At 46.3% G+C, this 17,756-nt stretch overlaps 1 protein-coding gene across 5 annotated transcripts in view; it reads left to right on the top strand.

The window, feature by feature from the left end:
- The window catches only part of PLD3 (phospholipase D family member 3), a 53,989-nt gene extending 36,548 nt beyond the window's left edge, over positions 1–17,441 (top strand). For all 5 annotated transcript variants that reach the window (XM_063937675.1, XM_063937678.1, XM_063937676.1 and 2 more), the window contains exons 6-12: positions 12,093–12,213; positions 12,881–13,008; positions 13,679–13,879; positions 14,288–14,427; positions 15,574–15,739; positions 15,863–15,962; positions 16,774–17,441. In XM_063937675.1, coding sequence (XP_063793745.1) covers positions 12,093–12,213; positions 12,881–13,008; positions 13,679–13,879; positions 14,288–14,427; positions 15,574–15,739; positions 15,863–15,962; positions 16,774–16,967 — 1,050 coding nt within the window. In that variant the 3' untranslated portion in view covers positions 16,968–17,441. The remainder of the gene's footprint in view (positions 1–12,092; positions 12,214–12,880; positions 13,009–13,678; positions 13,880–14,287; positions 14,428–15,573; positions 15,740–15,862; positions 15,963–16,773) is intronic.
- The last annotated feature ends 315 nt before the right edge of the window (positions 17,442–17,756 follow it).

The raw sequence follows: 17,756 nt of genomic DNA, 5'->3' as shown, positions 1-17,756 counted from the left end.
ACCAGAAAAGGGTTTATCTCCCGATAGAGAGAGCTCAGGAGCTCGTGACTCTGGTCAGGAATCTATTAAAACCAAAACAGGTGTCAGTGCATCACTGCACTCGAGTCCTGGGAAGGAGGGTGACATCATACGAGGCCATTCCCTTCGGCAGGTTCCATACGAGGACCTTCCAATGGGACTTACTGGACAAGTGGTCCGGATCACATCTTCAGATGCATCGGTTAATCACCCTATCCCCCAGAGCCAGGGTGTCTCTCCTGTGGTGGCTGCAGAGTGCTCACCTTCTCGAAGGTCGCAGATTCGGCTTTCAGGACTGGGTCTTGGTGACCACGGATGCAAGCCTCCGAGGGTGGGGGGCAGTCACACAGGGAATACATTTCCAAGGGCTGTGGTCAAGGCAGGAGACTTGCCTTCACATCAATATCCTGGAATTAAGGGCCATATACAACGCCCTAAGTCAAGCGGAGACCCTGCTTCGCGACCAACCGGTTCTGATTCAGTCAGACAATATCACCGCAATGGCTCATGTAAACCGCCAAGGCGGCACAAGGAGCAGGGTGGCGATGGTAGAAGCCACCAGAATTCTTCGATGGGCGGAGAATCACGTAAGCGCACTGTCAGCAGTGTTCATTCCGGGAGTGGACAACTGGGAAGCAGACTTCCTCAGCAGGCACGACCTCCACCCGGGAGAGTGGGGACTTCATCAAGAAGTCTTCGCGCAGATTGTAGGTCGGTGGGAACTGCCACAGGTGGACATGATGGCATCCTGCCTCAACAAAAAGCTACAGAGGTATTGCGCCAGGTCAAGAGACTCTCAGGCGATAGCTGTAGACGCACTGGTGACACCGTGGATGTTCCAGTCGGTTTATGTGTTTCCTCCTCTTCCTCTCTTGCCCAAGGTGCTGAGATTCATAAGGAAAAGAGGAGTGAGAACAATACTCATTGTTCCGGATTGGCCAATGAGGACTTGGTATCCAGAGCTGCAAGAAATGCTCACAGAGGACCCATGGCCTCTGCCTCTAGGGCAGGATCTGTTGCAGCAGGGACCTTGTATGTTCCAAGACTTACCGCAGCTGAGTTTGTTGGCATGGCGGTTGGACGCCGGATCCTAGTAGAAAAAAAGGGATTCCGGATGAGGTTATTCCTGCGCTGATAAAGGCTAGGAAGGACATGATGGCTAAACATTATCACCGTATACGGCGAAAATATGTTGCTGGGTGTGAGGCCAGGAATGCCTCTACGGAGGAATTCCAGCTGGGCCGTTTCCTTAACTTCCTACAGTCGGGAGTGACTTTGGGCCTAGAATTGGGGTCCATTAAGGTCCAGATTTCGGCCCTATCCATTTTCTTTCATAAAAAACTAGCTTCTCTACCTGAAGTTCAGACGTTTGTAAAGGGAGTGCTGCATATTCAGCCCCCTTTTGTGCCACCAGTGGCACCTTGGGATCTTAACGTGGTGTTGAGTTTCCTGAAATCTCACTGATTTAAGCCGCTTAAGACCGTGGAGTTAAAATATCTCATGTGGAAAGTGGTCATGCTATTGGCCTTAGCTTCGGCTAGGCGTGTGTCAGAATTTACGGCTTTGTCATGTAAAAGCCCCTATCTGGTTTTCCATATGGACAGGGCAGAATTACGGACTCGTCCGCGATTTCTGCCAAAGGTGGTGTCATCTTTTCATTTGAACCAACCTATTGTGGTGCCTGCGGCTACTCGTGACTTGGAGGATTCCAAGTTACTAGATGTAGTCAGGGCTTTGAAGATTTATGTAGCCAGAACGGCTGGAGTCAGGAAAACTGAGTCGCTGTTTATCCTGTATGCATCCAACAAGCTGGGTGCTCCTGCTTCAAAGCAAACTATTGCTCGCTGGATCTGTAACACGATTCAGCAGGCTCATTCTGCGGCTTGCTTGCCGCCTCCAAAATCAGTAAAAGCCCATTCCACAAGGAAGGTGGGCTCTTCTTGGGCGGCTGCCCGAGGGGTCTCGGCATTACAGCTTTGCCGAGCAGCTACTTGGTCGGGTTCAAACACTTTTTCAAAGTTCTACAAATTTGATACCCTGGCTGAGGAGGACCTTGTGTTTGCTCATTCGGTGCTGCAGAGTCATCCGCACTCTCCCGCCCGTTTGGGAGCTTTGGTATAATCCCCATGGTCCTTACGGAGTCCCCAGCATCCACTAGGACGTTAGAGAAAATAAGATTTTACTCACCGGTAAATCTATTTCTCGTAGTCCGTAGTGGATGCTGGGCGCCCGTCCCAAGTGCGGACTTCTTCTGCAATACTTGTATATAGTTATTGCTTAAATAAGGGTTATGTTATGGTTGCATCAGGTTTGTCTGATGCTCTGTTGTTGTTCATACTGTTGACTGGGTATGTTTATCACGAGATATACGGTGTGATTGGTGTGGCTAGTATGAGTCTTACCCTGGATTCCAAAATCCTTTCCTTGTAATGTCAGCTCTTCCGGGCACAGTTTCCTTAACTGAGGTCTGGAGGATGGGCATAGAGGGAGGAGCCAGTGCACACCAGATATAGTACCTAATCTTTCTTTTAAGAGTGCCCAGTCTCCTGCGGAGCCCGTCTATTCCCCATGGTCGTTACGGAGTCCCCAGCATCCACTACGGACTACGAGAAATAGATTTACCAGTGAGTAAAATCTTATTTTTTTTTTTATGTTTTTGTGTCATACTTATTTTGATTCTGTTTTGGTCCATATTATGGACTTGTGTATATTGCCTCATATTTACTATGTGACCTTAGACTTCAATCCCATTTATCTTTTGCTACTGCACTGTATTGTTTTGTTTTATTTTGTTTTACTTGATACTTTTTTGTGTATTGATGGAAATTGTATTTGTTGACTTTTTGCACTTTATTGAAAAACAATTAAAACTGATTATCAAAAAACAAATCCTAAATGTGAAATATCTAAAACTGACTGACAGTGAGCTCTGGCAATGTACCGGCTGTACAGTTGCGAGTGGTCACTGGCCATTGCAGGGAAGCAGTGGGCATCCCCTTTGGCAGACGCCAGCATACTTTTTAACATTGTTCTGAAAATGTGACAGAGGTGATGGGCTGTGTAGCTATACAGATGTGTCCTCCTCCATCCTTGCTGCACTCATGCTAAACGGCCCTTGATGTTGTGCCATGCCATGGCGGGACTCTGTAGCGCAGAGCGTCTTTTTTTGCATTTTTCTTTCTGCGAAAATGTATCTTAGATGCAAAGTAATAGGACACACAAGCAGCTTCTGCTGATTAAAATGATATGCAGCTATATTCTGTGTGTAATTGCGGCTCCATCTGCATCCGAAATGCCACGTTACAGAGTTTTCCATGAAAACACTGTAGCAGAGCATTTTGTATGGAAATACAGTCGCAGTCACACACAGAATATAGGCATGCTGCATATCATTTTAATGCTTGTGCATCCTATTACATTACTTTGCATCTAAGATGCATTTTCACAAAATAAAAGATGCTTGGTGCTACTGAGTCAAACGGCACTCAAGCGTTATGTGTAACTCGACTTGTAGCTCACGAAGCAAAGATGTAACAGGACACATCTGTACCTCCATAGTGGTATGGCATTGTTAGAGTTGTGTTGCTGTAGACCCAACACCTGTATACTTACTGTCTCTCCAGCATTGTTACAGATGAGTCGCTGTAGACCAGGGGTGGGGAACCTGTGGCCCTCCAGCTGTTGTTGAACTACACATACCAGCATGCCTGGCTACCGTTTTGTTATTTGGCCATGCTAAAACAGTTGCAGGGCATGCTGGGATGTGTAGTTCAACAGCAGCTGGAGGGCCAAAGTATCCCCACCCCTGCTGTAGACCCAACACCTGTATACTATACCGTCTCTCCAGCATTGTTACAGATGAGTCACTGTAGACCCAGCATCTGTATACTTACTGTCTCTCCAGCATTATTACAGATGAGTCACTGTAGACCCAGCATCTGTATACTTACTGTCTCTCCAGCATTGTTACAGATGAGTTGCTGTAGACCCAGCATCTGTATACTATACGTCTCTCTAGCATTGTTACAGATGAGTCACTGTAGACCCAGCATCTGTATACTATACGTCTCTCCAGCATTGTTATTGATGAGTCGCTGTAGAGCCAGCATCTGTATACTTACTGTCTCTCCAGCATTGTTACAGATGAGTTGCTGTAGACCCAGCATCTGTATACTTACTGTCTCTCCAGCATTATTACAGATGAGTCACTGTAGACCCAGCATCTGTATACTATACGTCTCTCCAGCATTGTTACAGATGAGTTGCTGTAGACCCAGCATCTGTATACTATACGTCTCTCCAGCATTGTTATAGATTAGTCGCTGTAGACCCAGCATCTGTATACTATACGTCTCTCCAGCATTGTTACAGATGAGTTGCTGTAGACCCAGCATCTGTATACTATACGTCTCTCTAGCATTGTTACAGATGAGTTGCTGTAGACCCAGCATCTGTATACTATACCGTCTCTCCAGCATTGTTATAGATGAGTCGCTGTAGACCCAGCATCTGTATACTATACGTCTCTCTAGCATTGTTACAGATGAGTTGCTGTAGACCCAGCATCTGTATACTATACGTCTCTCCAGCATTGTTATTGATGAGTTGCTGTAGACCCAGCATCTGTATACTTACTGTCTCTCCAGCATTGTTACAGATGAGTTGCTGTAGACCCAGCATCTGTATACTTACTGTCTCTCCAGCATTATTACAGATGAGTCACTGTAGACCCAGCATCTGTATACTATACGTCTCTCCAGCATTGTTACAGATGAGTTGCTGTAGACCCAGCATCTGTATACTATACGTCTCTCCAGCATTGTTATAGATTAGTCGCTGTAGACCCAGCATCTGTATACTATACGTCTCTCCAGCATTGTTACAGATGAGTTGCTGTAGACCCAGCATCTGTATACTATACGTCTCTCTAGCATTGTTACAGATGAGTTGCTGTAGACCCAGCATCTGTATACTATACCGTCTCTCCAGCATTGTTATAGATGAGTCGCTGTAGACCCAGCATCTGTATACTATACGTCTCTCTAGCATTGTTACAGATGAGTTGCTGTAGACCCAGCATCTGTATACTATACGTCTTTCCAGCATTGTTACAGATGAGTCGCTGTAGACCCAGCATCTGTATACTATACCGTCTCTCCAGCATTGTTACAGATAAGTTGCTGTAGACCCAGCATCTGTATACTATACGTCTCTCCAGCATTGTTACAGATGAGTTGCTGTAGACCCAGCATCTGTATACTATACGTCTCTCCAGCATTGTTACAGATGAGTCACTGTAGACCCAGCATCTGTATACTATACGTCTTTCCAGCATTGTTACAGATGAGTCTCTGTAGACCCAGCATCTGTATACTATACGTCTCTCCAGCATTGTTACAGATGAGTCACTGTAGACCCAGCATCTGTATACTATACGTCTCTCCAGCATTGTTACAGATGAGTTGCTGTAGACCCAGCATCTGTATACTATACGTCTTTCCAGCATTGTTACAGATGAGTCGCTGTAGACCCAGCATCTGTATACTTACTGTCTCTCCAGCATTGTTACAGATGAGTCGCTGTAGACCCAGCATCTGTATACTATACGTCTCTACAGCATTTACAGATGAGTCGCTGTAGACCCAGCATCTGTATACTATACGTCTCTCCAGCATTGTTACAGATGAGTTGCTGTAGACCCAGCATCTGTATACTATACGTCTCTCCAGCATTGTTACAGATGAGTCACTGTAGACCCAGCATCTGTATACTATACGTCTCTCCAGCATTGTTACAGATGAGTTGCTGTAGACCCAGCATCTGTATACTATACGTCTCTCCAGCATTGTTACAGATGAGTTGCTGTAGACCCAGCATCTGTATACTATACGTCTCTCCAGCATTGTTACAGATGAGTCACTGTAGACCCAGCATCTGTATACTATACGTCTCTCCAGCATTGTTATAGATGAGTCACTGTAGACCCAGCATCTGTATACTTACTGTCTCTCCAGCATTGTTATAGATGAGTCGCTGTAGACCCAGCATCTGTATACTATACGTCTTTCCAGCATTGTTACAGATGAGTCACTGTAGACCCAGCATCTGTATACTATACGTCTTTCCAGCATTGTTACAGATGAGTCGCTGTAGACCCAGCATCTGTCGATCCTGGCCAACTTTAGGCAGACGTTCTGTAATTCTCATAACAATATGTTGCAAAGCGAAGGCAAAGATATGCAACATGGGGGAGGCCACACAAAATGCTTTGGGTGGAATTCAATTGTTTGCAAAGTCAGCTGGGTTTCTTTTTTTCCTATCTAATAGACAGGAAAAAACAGACACCCAACCTACTTTCTCTGACGTCCTAAGTGGATGCTGGGGACTCCGTCAGGACCATGGGGAATAGCGGCTCCGCAGGAGACAGGGCACAAAAGTAAAAGCTTTAGGATCAGGTGGTGTGCACTGGCTCCTCCCCCTATGACCCTCCTCCAAGCCTCAGTTAGATTTTTGTGCCCGGCCGAGAAGGGTGCAATCTAGGTGGCTCTCCTAAAGAGCTGCTTAGAGTAAAAGTTTTGTTAGGTTTTTTATTTTCAGTGAGTCCTGCTGGCAACAGGCTCACTGCATCGAGGGACTTAGGGGAGAGAAGTGAACTCACCTGCGTGCAGGATGGATTGGCTTCTTAGGCTACTGGACACCATTAGCTCCAGAGGGAGTCGGAACACAGGTCTCACCCTGGGGTTCGTCCCGGAGCCGCGCCGCCGACCCCCTTGCAGATGCCGAAAAGTGAAGAGGTCCAGAAACCGGCGGCAGAAGACTTTTCAGTCTTCATAAGGTAGCGCACAGCACTGCAGCTGTGCGCCATTGTTGTCAGCACACTTCATAGCAGCGGTCACTGAGGGTGCAGGGCGCTGGGGGGGGGGCGCCCTGGGCAGCAATGATAGTACCTTATTCTGGCTAAAAATACATCACATATAGCCCCTGGGGGCTATATGGATGTATTTAACCCCTGCCAGGTCTCAGAAAAACGGGAGAAGAAGCCTGCCGAAAAGGGGGCGGGGCCTATTCTCCTCAGCACAGAGCGCCATTTTCCCTCACAAAAATGCTGGTAGGAAGGCTCCCAGGCTCTCCCCTGCACTGCACTACAGAAACAGGGTTAAAACAGAGAGGGGGGGGCACTTATTTGGCGATATGACTATATATATTAAAATGCTATAAGGGAAAAACACTTATATAAAGGTTGTCCCTGTATAATTATAGCGTTTTTGGTGTGTGCTGGCAAACTCTCCCTCTGTCTCCCCAAAGGGCTAGTGGGGTCCTGTCCTCTATCAGAGCATTCCCTGTGTGTGTGCTGTGTGTCGGTACGTGTGTGTCGACATGTATGAGGACGATGTTGGTGAGGAGGCGGAGCAATTGCCTGTAATGGTGATGTCACTCTCTAGGGAGTCGACACCGGAATGGATGGCTTATTTAAGGAATTACGTGATAATGTCAACACGCTGCAAGGTCGGTTGACGACATGAGACGGCCGGCAAACCAATTAGTACCTGTCCAGGCGTCTCAAACACCGTCAGGGGCGTTAAAACGTCCTTTTACCTCAGTCGGTCGACACAGACACAGACACGGACACTGACTCCAGTGTCGACGGTGAAGAAACAAACGTATTTTCCTTTAGGGCCACACGTTACTTGTTAAGGGCAATGAAGGAGGTGTTACATATTTCTGATACTACAAGTACCACAAAAAAGGGTATTATGTGGAGTGTGAAAAAACTACCTGTAGTTTTTCCTGAATCAGATAAATTAAATGAAGTGTGTGATGATGCGTGGGTTTCCCCCGATAGAAAATTATTGGCGGTATACCCTTTCCCGCCAGAAGTTAGGGCGCGTTGGGAAACACCCCTTAGGGTGGATAAGGCGCTCACGCTTATCAAAACAAGTGGCGGTACCGTCTCCAGATAGGGCCGCCCTCAAGGAGCCAGCTGATAGGAGGCTGGAAAATATCCTAAAAAGTATATACACACATACTGGTGTTATACTGCGACCAGCGATCGCCTCAGCCTGGATGTGCAGCGCTGGGGTGGCTTGGTCGGATTCCCTGACTGAAAATATTGAGACCCTTGACAGGGACAGTATTTTATTGACTATAGAGCATTTAAAGGATGCATTTCTATATATGCGAGATGCACAGAGGGATATTTGCACTCTGGCATCAAGAGTAAGTGCGATGTCCATATCTGCCAGAAGTTGTTTATGGACACGACAGTGGTCAGGTGATGCAGATTCCAAACGGCACATGGAAGTATTGCCGTTTAAAGGAGAAAAAGACAATGTCTTTTCAGCCTCAGTCCTTTCGTCCCCATAAGGGCAAGCGGGCAAAAGGCCAGTCATATCTGCCATGGGATAGAGGAAAGGGAAGAAGACTGCAGCAGGCAGCCCATTCCCAGAAACAGAAGCCCTCCACCGCTTCTGCCAAGTCCTCAGCATGACGCTAGGGCCGTACAAGCGGACTCAGGTGCGGTGGGGGGGGTCGTCTCAAGAGTTTCAGCACGCAGTAGGCTCACTCGCAGGTGGACCCCTGGATCCTACAAGTAGTATCCCAGGGGTACAGATTGGAAATTCGAGGCGTCTCCCCCTCGCAGGTTCCTGAAGTCTGCTTTACCAACGTCTCTCTCCGACAGGGAGGCAGTAGTGGAAACAATTCACAAGCTGTATTCCCAGCAGGTGATAATCAAAGTACCCCTCCTACAACAAGGAAAGGGGTATTATTCCACACTATATTGTGGTACTGAAGCCAGACGGCTCGGTGAGACCTATTCTAAATCTGAAATAGTTGAACACTTACATACAAAGGTTCAAATCAAGATGGAGTCACTCAGAGCAGTGATAGCGAACCAGGAAGAAGGGGACTATATGGTGTCCCGGGACATCAGGGATGCTTACCTCCATGTCCCAATTTGCCCTTCTCACCAAGGGTACCTCAGGTTCGTGGTACAGAACTGTCACTATCAGTTTCAGACGCTGCCGGTTGGATTGTCCACGGCACCCCGGGTCCTTACCAAGGTGATGGCCGAAATGATGATTCTTCTTCAAAGAAAAGGCGTCTTAATTATCCCTTACTTGGACGATCTCCTGATAAGGGCAAGGTCCAGAGAACAGTTGGAGGTCGGAGTAGCACTATCTCAAGTAGTTCTACGACAGCACGGGTGGATTCTAAATATTCCAAAATCGCAGCTGATTCCGACGACACGTCTGCTGTTACTAGGGATGATTCTGGACACAGTCCAGAAAAAGGTGTTTCTCCCGGAGGAGAAAGCCTGGGAGTTATCCGAGCTAGTTAGGAACCTCCTAGAACCAGGCCAAGTGTCAGTGCATCAATGCACAAGAGTCCTGGGAAAAATGGTGGCTTCTTACGAAGCGATTCCATTCGGCAGATTTCACGAAAGAATTTTTCAGTGGAATCTGCTGGACGAATGGTCCGGATCGCATCTTCAGATGCATCAGCGGATAATCCTGTCTCCAAGGACAAGGGTGTCTCTTCTGTGGTGGCTGCAGAGTCCTCATCTACTAGAGGGCAGCAGATTCGGCATTCAGGACTGGGTCCTGGTGACCACGGATGCCAGCCTGAGAGGCTGGGGAGCAGTCACACAGGGAAGAAATTTCCAAGGAGTGTGGTCAAGTCTGGAGACTTCTCTCCACATAAATATACTGGAGCTAAGGGCAATTTACAATGCTCTGTGCCTAGGAAGACCTCTGCTTCAAAGTCAACCGGTGCTGATCCAGTCGGACAACATAACGGCAGTCGCCTACGTAAACAGACAGGGCGACACAAGAAGCAGGAGGGCAATGGCAGAAGCTGCAAGGATTCTTCTCTGGGCGGAAAATCATGTGATCGCACTGTCAGCAGTGTTCATTCCGGGAGTGGACAACTGGGAAGCAGACTTCCTCAGCAGGCACGACCTCCACCCGGGAGAGTGGGGACTTCACACGGAAGTCTTCCACATGATTGTGAACCATTGGGAAAAACCAAAGGTGGACATGATGGCGTCCCGCCTGAACAAAAAACTGGACAGGTATTGCGCCAGGTCAAGAGACCCTCAGGCAATAGCTGTGGACGTTCTGGTAACACCGTGGGTGTACCAGTCGGTGTATGTGTTCCCTCCTCTGCTTCTCATACCTAAGGTACTGAGAATTATAAGACGTAGAGTAGTAAGAACTATACTCGTGGCTCCGGATTGGCCAAGAAGGACTTGGTACCCGGAACTTCAAGAGATGCTCACAGAGGACTCATGGCCTCTGCCGCTAAGAAGGGACTTGCTTCAGCAAGTACCATGTCTGTTCCAAGACTTACCGCGGCTGCGTTTGACGGCATGGCGGTTGAACGCCGGATCCTAAGGGAAAAAGGCATTCCGGAAGAGGTCATTCCTACCCTGGTCAAAGCCAGGAAGGAGGTGACCGCACAACATTATCACCACATGTGGCGAAAATATGTTGCGTGGTGTGAGGCCAGGAAGGCCCCACGAAGAAATTTCAACTCGGTCGATTCCTGCATTTCCTGCAAACAGGAGTGTCTATGGGCCTCAAATTGGGATCCATTAAGGTTCAAATTTCGGCCCTGTCGATTTTCTTCCAGAAAGAATTGGCTTCAGTTCCTGAAGTCCAGAAGTTTGTCAAGGGAGTACTGCATATACAACCCCCTTTTGTGCCTCCAGTGGCACTGTGGGATCTCAACGTAGTTCTGGGATTCCTCAAATCACATTGGTTTAAACCGCTCAAATCTGTGGATTTGAAATATCTCACATGGAAAGTGACCATGATGTTGGCCCTGGCCTCGGCCAGGCGAGTGTCAGAATTGGCGGCTTTGTCTCACAAAAGCCCATATCTGATTGTCCATTCGGACAGGGCAGAGCTGCGGACTCGTCCCCAGTTTCTCCCTAAGGTGGTGTCAGCGTTTCACCTGAACCAGCTTATTGTGGTACCTGCGGCTACTAGGGACTTGGAGGACTCCAAGTTGCTAGATGTTGTCAGGGCCCTGAAAATATAGGTTTCCAGGACGGCTGGAGTCAGGAAAACGGACTTGCTGTTATCCTGTATGCACCCAACAAACTGGGTGCTCTTGCTTCTAAGCAGACGATTGCTAGTTGGATGTGTAGTACAATTCAGCTTGCACATTCTGTGGCAGGCCTGCCACAGCCAAAATATGTAAATGCCCATTCCACAAGGAAGGTGGGCTCATCTTGGGCGGCTGCCCGAGGGGTCTCGGCTTTACAACTTTGCCGATCTGCTACTTGGTCAGGGGCACACCCTGGCTGAGGAGGACCTGGAGTTCTCTCACTCGGTGCTGCAGAGTCATCCGCACTCTCCCGCCCGTTTGGGAGCTTTGGTATAATCCCCATGGTCCTGACGGAGTCCCCAGCATCCACTTAGGACGTCAGAGAAAATAAGAATTTACTTACCGATAATTCTATTTCTCGTAGTCCGTAGTGGATGCTGGGCGCCCATCCCAAGTGCGGATTGTCTGCAATACTTGTACATAGTTATTGTTACAAAAATCGGGTTATTATTGTTGTGAGCCATCTTTTCAGAGGCTCCGCTGTTATCATGCTGTTAACTGGGTTCAGATCACAGGTTGTACAGTGTGATTGGTGTGGCTGGTATGAGTCTTACCCGGGATTCAAAATCCTTCCTTATTGTGTACGCTCGTCCGGGCACAGTATCCTAACTGAGGCTTGGAGGAGGGTCATAGGGGGAGGAGCCAGTGCACACCACCTGATCCTAAAGCTTTTACTTTTGTGCCCTGTCTCCTGCGGAGCCGCTATTCCCCATGGTCCTGACGGAGTCCCCAGCATCCACTACGGACTACGAGAAATAGAATTATCGGTAAGTAAATTCTTATTTTTCAAACATTTGAATTCCCCCCCCCCCCCCTCCCCTTTGTGTTTATGTAGGAGGTGGTGCACTGGCCAAATGGACGTGCACTCAAACCATCCTTAGAGGGATTTTCAGCTAAAAAAAATAATAATAGTGAACTATCGAGCAATAAACAGTCTGTGAAATAATGGATTTCTCTGACAGGGCGAAGCAATCCTAAAAGAAATGCTGAAGTTAAAGCAGCGTGGTGTCACCCTGAGAATAGCAGTCAACCTGGCTTCATCTCCCAAGAAGGATGATGACCTTATTGCCCTCAAAAACAGCGGTAAGAATGCTAACCTTAGCTGTACTGTATCAGTGGGAGCTACCATTACTTCAGACACATATCTGTATAGAGATTGTCCTCCCGCATTGGCTTATAACCATAAATAAGAGTACTTCCATGCGATTACCAGTCAGTGACTTTAGAACTAAGTTCAGGAATTCCCGACTTGTTGGAAAAAAACAACCCCTATGGTCGAAACCCCTTCCGACCTATTTCTGTCGTAAGCTGCCGTCTTTCCGACAAGACAGCCGCTTCCGACAGTTATTGAATACACCCCTTAGCCTCTATAGTGGGATATGGCATAAAGTAATGGCCAACACATGCTTTCCCCTATGTTACATGCAGTAATGAAAATACAGTATGGAGATTAGTGCATTTGATTTGTATACAGTTGCTGTATGCTGACATAACCCCATATACAGACTACAGCAACCTCCTGGCTCTAGAGCTGTTGTAGAACTTTGTCCCAGCATCCTCTGAGAGCCTGTGATTACCAGGTGCAGTGAATTGGTGCTAGGTAACTGTGATACAGGTTTCTCGCACAGTAGGCTTTTCTTTCCTGAGAACATTTTTATTCCCTCTAATTAAGCTTCCACCATCATTCATTTATAATTTGATTGTGTCTCCGATGACCTGCCAACGTTCTATGTTCTCCCTCTCATTCCAGGAGCTGAGGTTAGGGATGTAAACATGCAGCAGCTAACTAGCGGTGTTCTGCACACTAAATTTTGGGTGGTGGATGGCAAGCACTTGTATATTGGTAGTGCAAACATGGACTGGAGAGCATTAACACAGGTATTGTATTTCTGGCACTGAACCTCTGCTTGCCTACAATAGGGCTTACGCTGTGTTGCAGATGGAACTTGTATTTTTCCGCGATGTGCATGCACCGAAGCCATGCATTTGCATCTCAGGGCGACTCGGAGTCATAAGCAACATGGCTGGATGGTAACGGGGTATTCACACATAGACTATGGCTCGGCAGAGATGTGCTTACACAAAAATCTGTCTTTATTCAGACTGACCTCTTGCACCAGGGATAGGGTTCTTTTAGGTGCGGGCTGATAGTGATAGCAGCTAGGAAACCAAGTGTATGAATAAGGGACAGTGCGGACACATAGTTGCGTACAACTCCGGTTACGGACAAGTATCTGCGGTTATTACTGTGCATGCTCCTTTCCTTTTATATACTCGCCCTCCCCTTCTACTCCCTTTGGGGAACTTTCTTTCCTTAGCGTACTCCTAATCTCTTATTGTGTATTGCATGGTCCACTTTGCCTGCTCAAACTAGTGACCTACTTGTACAGATATTTTGTTATTGATGGCAATGATCTGCCAATCACACTAAGCTCTGCAGCATCCATTTGTTTGGCCCAAATGGTAGGATGTACCCATTTGGTGGGTGTCTGTCTCTTCTTCCATTCTGTAAATATAGTGTACTTATATCTGTATCTGTCACTGACAGGTTAAAGAGTTGGGATCCACAATCTATAACTGCAGTTGTCTTGCTCAAGACTTGGGGAAAATGTTTGAGGCTTACTGGGCACTGGGGGAACCCAATGCCACCATTCCCTCTCCATGGCCGGACAAGTTCTCCACCATCTTCAACAAGGAAACTCCCATGGAAGTGACTCTGAACAACACACCATCTCACGTTTATCTCTCGGTAAGTGTTTCTGTCAGTCCACCCCACACGCAGTGTTCATCGCCATCCCGATGGCTTATTTATTCACATTATTGTTTGTGGGGATTTCCTCTGTGCTTGGAGGTTTTCACTAGGTGCTCCAGTTTCTTCACACAAAGTTCAAAGACATCCTGGTGGCTTAATTGATTCTGGGACTAATGTGATCGTGGCTATTGTAGAATTTAGACAGCACAGTAAAGGGACAAGCCATGGAGATGGTTGTAGTACGGCTCTGTCCCATACAAGCCTGTAGTCAAACACAATATAGATTATACCTGTAGTAAATAAATGTACTCCCCTACAAACAGTATCTTATGCATGCATAGAAATGTGACACTTTTATTGATTGCTGTACGTTATTTGGGTTTATCCTCTTCCCACCTTTGTCAGAGCTCCCCACCACCGCTCTCCGCTAAGGGGAGAACAGATGACATTGAGTCCATCCTGAGCGTGATAGATGATGCCAAGAAATTTATTTATATCTCCGTCATGGATTATACCCCCACTGAGGAATTCATTGTGCCAAAGAGGTAATGTGGAGATCAGCGCTCTATGTGCCCCCTGGAACACTGAAGCGAAAAAAGAGTAACTTCAGGCGCGTCTGTATAATCTGATACTAGGCAAATTCCCATCTGTTCTCTTTGTGGGGGGAGATGCAACAAACCTTATAAAGTGGACTAGGTTGGTAGTTACCCATAGCAACCTATCCGTTTCCAACTATTATTTATCTAGTACATTCTGTAGCAGGGTTAGATAAACAGTGGCCCTCCTGCTGCTGTGGAAATACACATACCAGCAGCTAGAGTGCCACATGTTGCCTACCCCTGTACTATAAAACATGTAGAATCTGGTGGTTGCTATGGGTGACGTCTCCATTTGTTCCCCTTAGAAGGTTTGATATATTTTCCCTATAATTGCCATGTACCGCTTAAGACTTGCAAATCTATATATTTATTTGCTATTTATTACCTGTATTATTTTAACATTGTACATGTACACCTTCTTGCACAGTGGTTTGTGGTAGTGTCCACGTGGTGGTGGGGCTTTGTGTGCCGGCTCCACTACCAGGTGCACTGTCATTTGGAGAACTTGCAGAAGACCATTTTAGTTGTCTTGTAATTATTTGGCACTTGCTACAGTTAATACAGGTTGAGTATCCCATATCCAAATATTCCGAAATACGGAGTATTCCGAAATACGGACTTTTTTGAGTGAGATAGTGAAACCTTTGTTTTTTGATGGCTCAATGTACACAAACTTTGTTTAATACACACAGTTATTAAAATATTGTATTAAATGACCTTCAGGCTGTGTGTGTATAAAGTGTATATGAAACATAAATGAATTGTGTGAATGTAGATACACTTTGTACAATGCACAAAGTTACAAAAAATATTGGCTAAAATGACCTTCAGGCTGTGTGTATAAGGTGTATATGTAACATAAATGCATTCTGTGCTTAGATTCAGGTCCCATCACCATGATATCTCATTATGGTATGCAATTATTCCAAAATACGGAAAAATCCCATACCCAAAATACCTCTGGTCCCAAGCATTTTGGATAAGGGATACTCAACCTGTAGTAAAAAAAATTCTCAGTGCAAATCCATATCCTGTTTTACTTTTATGTATCAACTTTTATGTATTTATATTTTACACTGTAATGTGTATTAGGTATTGGCCAGAAATTGATAACCGCCTGAGGAAAGCTATTTATGAGAGACATGTGACTGTCCAACTGCTGATCAGCTGCTGGGCGAATACTAAACCTTATATGTTCCCCTTCCTGAACTCCCTGGCTGCCCTGCACAGTAACAAGACGCATTACAACATAGACGTGGTAGGACTGCCTAACTCCTTGCTTATTTGCTTACTGTGTGATGTCACGAGTAGGGCTCAATGCGTCCCTGATCTCCCAGGATTCTCCTTTCTGACTCCAGTTGTTTCTCCTTTTATCATACAGAAAATTTTCGTGGTACCTGTGTCTCCTGAGCAGAAACATATCCCCTATGCCCGAGTCAATCACAACAAGTATATGGTGACGGACAGAGTGGCTTATATAGGTATAAGTGTGGCTGTATCACTGATCATATTAAACTATTGTTCCAAGAGCTGAACATTGTGTGTCGTGTTCTACTATTAGGGGGTAATTCCAAGTTGATCGCAGCAGGAAATATTTTAGCAGTTGGGCAAAACCATGTGCACTACAGGGGGGCAGATATAACATGTGCAGAGAGAGTTAGATTTGGGTGTGGTGAGTTCAATCTGCAATCTAAATTGCAGTGTAAAAATAAAGCAGTCCGTATTTACCCTGCACAGAAACAAAATAACCCACCCAAATCTAACTCTCTCTGCACATGTTATATCTGCCTCCCCTGCAGTACGCATGGTTTTGCCCAACTGCTAAAAAATGTCCTGCTGCGATCAACTTGGAATTACCCCCTTAATCCCTTGCATATATATCAATGTTTTGCAGGTGTTCAGTAATACCTTAGTGGGGACGCACTCCGATAATCGGCACCTCTGCGATGCTGGCAAGATACTGTGTTGCAGTGTTTTCCACCCCAGCATCCGCTCCTACAACGGCTGCTGGATGATGCAAAGGGGGCGGAGCCAGTACAGAGTACGGGAAGCAGGCAGGGAAGTTTTCTACACCTCTGTGGGGTGTGAGTGAAAACTTGTGATGCTGGCAGATGGAAAGTGCCGTTCTGGAACAGCACATTGTGTCCATCACGTTTAGTGGAGTATCCCCCTAAGTGCAGTAAATGGCTTTGATGGCCAGAGTAGATGTAGTGTATGACTGAGCCTGACTATACATGCTGTATTATCTTGTTATTACATTTGTTTGCTGACAGAAGCTGTTTGTCCACCCAGGTACTTCCAACTGGTCTGGAGACTACTTTATCCGCACAGCAGGAGCTGCACTAGTGGTGAATCAGACCTGCGCAGACAATGCCACAGGCACCATGCAGGAACAGCTACAGGCCGTGTTCATGAGAGACTGGAATTCAGACTACAGCCACACTATGCACTCACTGACTTCCTTTAAGGAGAAGTGCATCTTCTAGGGAGTTACAGCTCGGAGAGGCCACACTACGGCAATGATTGTTCTATCCCTGTCATTTCCTGGGGATCATACTAGAATACTTGAACTTGAAGGCTAATTGAACATAATGGGGGGAATTAAATTGTATGAAAAGTCGGTTGGGTGCCTGTTTTTTCCTGTCTATTAGATAGGAAAAAAACAGACACCCAACTGACTTTTCAAACAATTGAATACCCCCCAATGAGAACACAGTAGGTGCTGAAGTATTATAAAGGGGTAAGCAAATATGGCTCCTATCTCTGTTCACAGATAGGGCTTCTATTAATTGTCTGATTTAGGTCAAAACAGCACAGCACTTTATATTGAGTTTTCACTACCTCAGCCAATACGTGTGGTTATTCCTGTGCATCTGTATGAGCCTAGAACAAATCTGCTCTCAAGCAAGCCATCTGTTTTGGTTATACCCCTCACAATAAAACATTACACGTAGCAGTGACATGAACGGTCTTTTGTATGTTGATTGCAGTTCTGGCTCGGCTAGGAGTGTTGCTGGGGCCCATTGCTTTAACCACTTGTAGATTATACAGGAACTGGAAATGGGGTATGGTGAGCTGGTGAGGGGATTGTACTCTATAGGAGCTGTTCTAAAATAAAGGATGGCTGCACAAAATGCATCACACAATGTGATTCTGTGCATAAGTAGAATAAAATTATAGCTGCTATGGTGTGTTGGATCCAGATTCTCGCGTCTGGAGTCCATAGGAAAACGGGACAGGGCTAAGCCCCAATACACACTTGCGAGATGGTTTTA

The sequence above is a fragment of the Pseudophryne corroboree genome, chromosome 8, assembly GCF_028390025.1.
Source record: "Pseudophryne corroboree isolate aPseCor3 chromosome 8, aPseCor3.hap2, whole genome shotgun sequence".
Classification (NCBI taxonomy): Eukaryota; Metazoa; Chordata; class Amphibia; order Anura; family Myobatrachidae; genus Pseudophryne; species Pseudophryne corroboree.
This window is presented reverse-complemented; position numbering and strand designations above follow the sequence as displayed.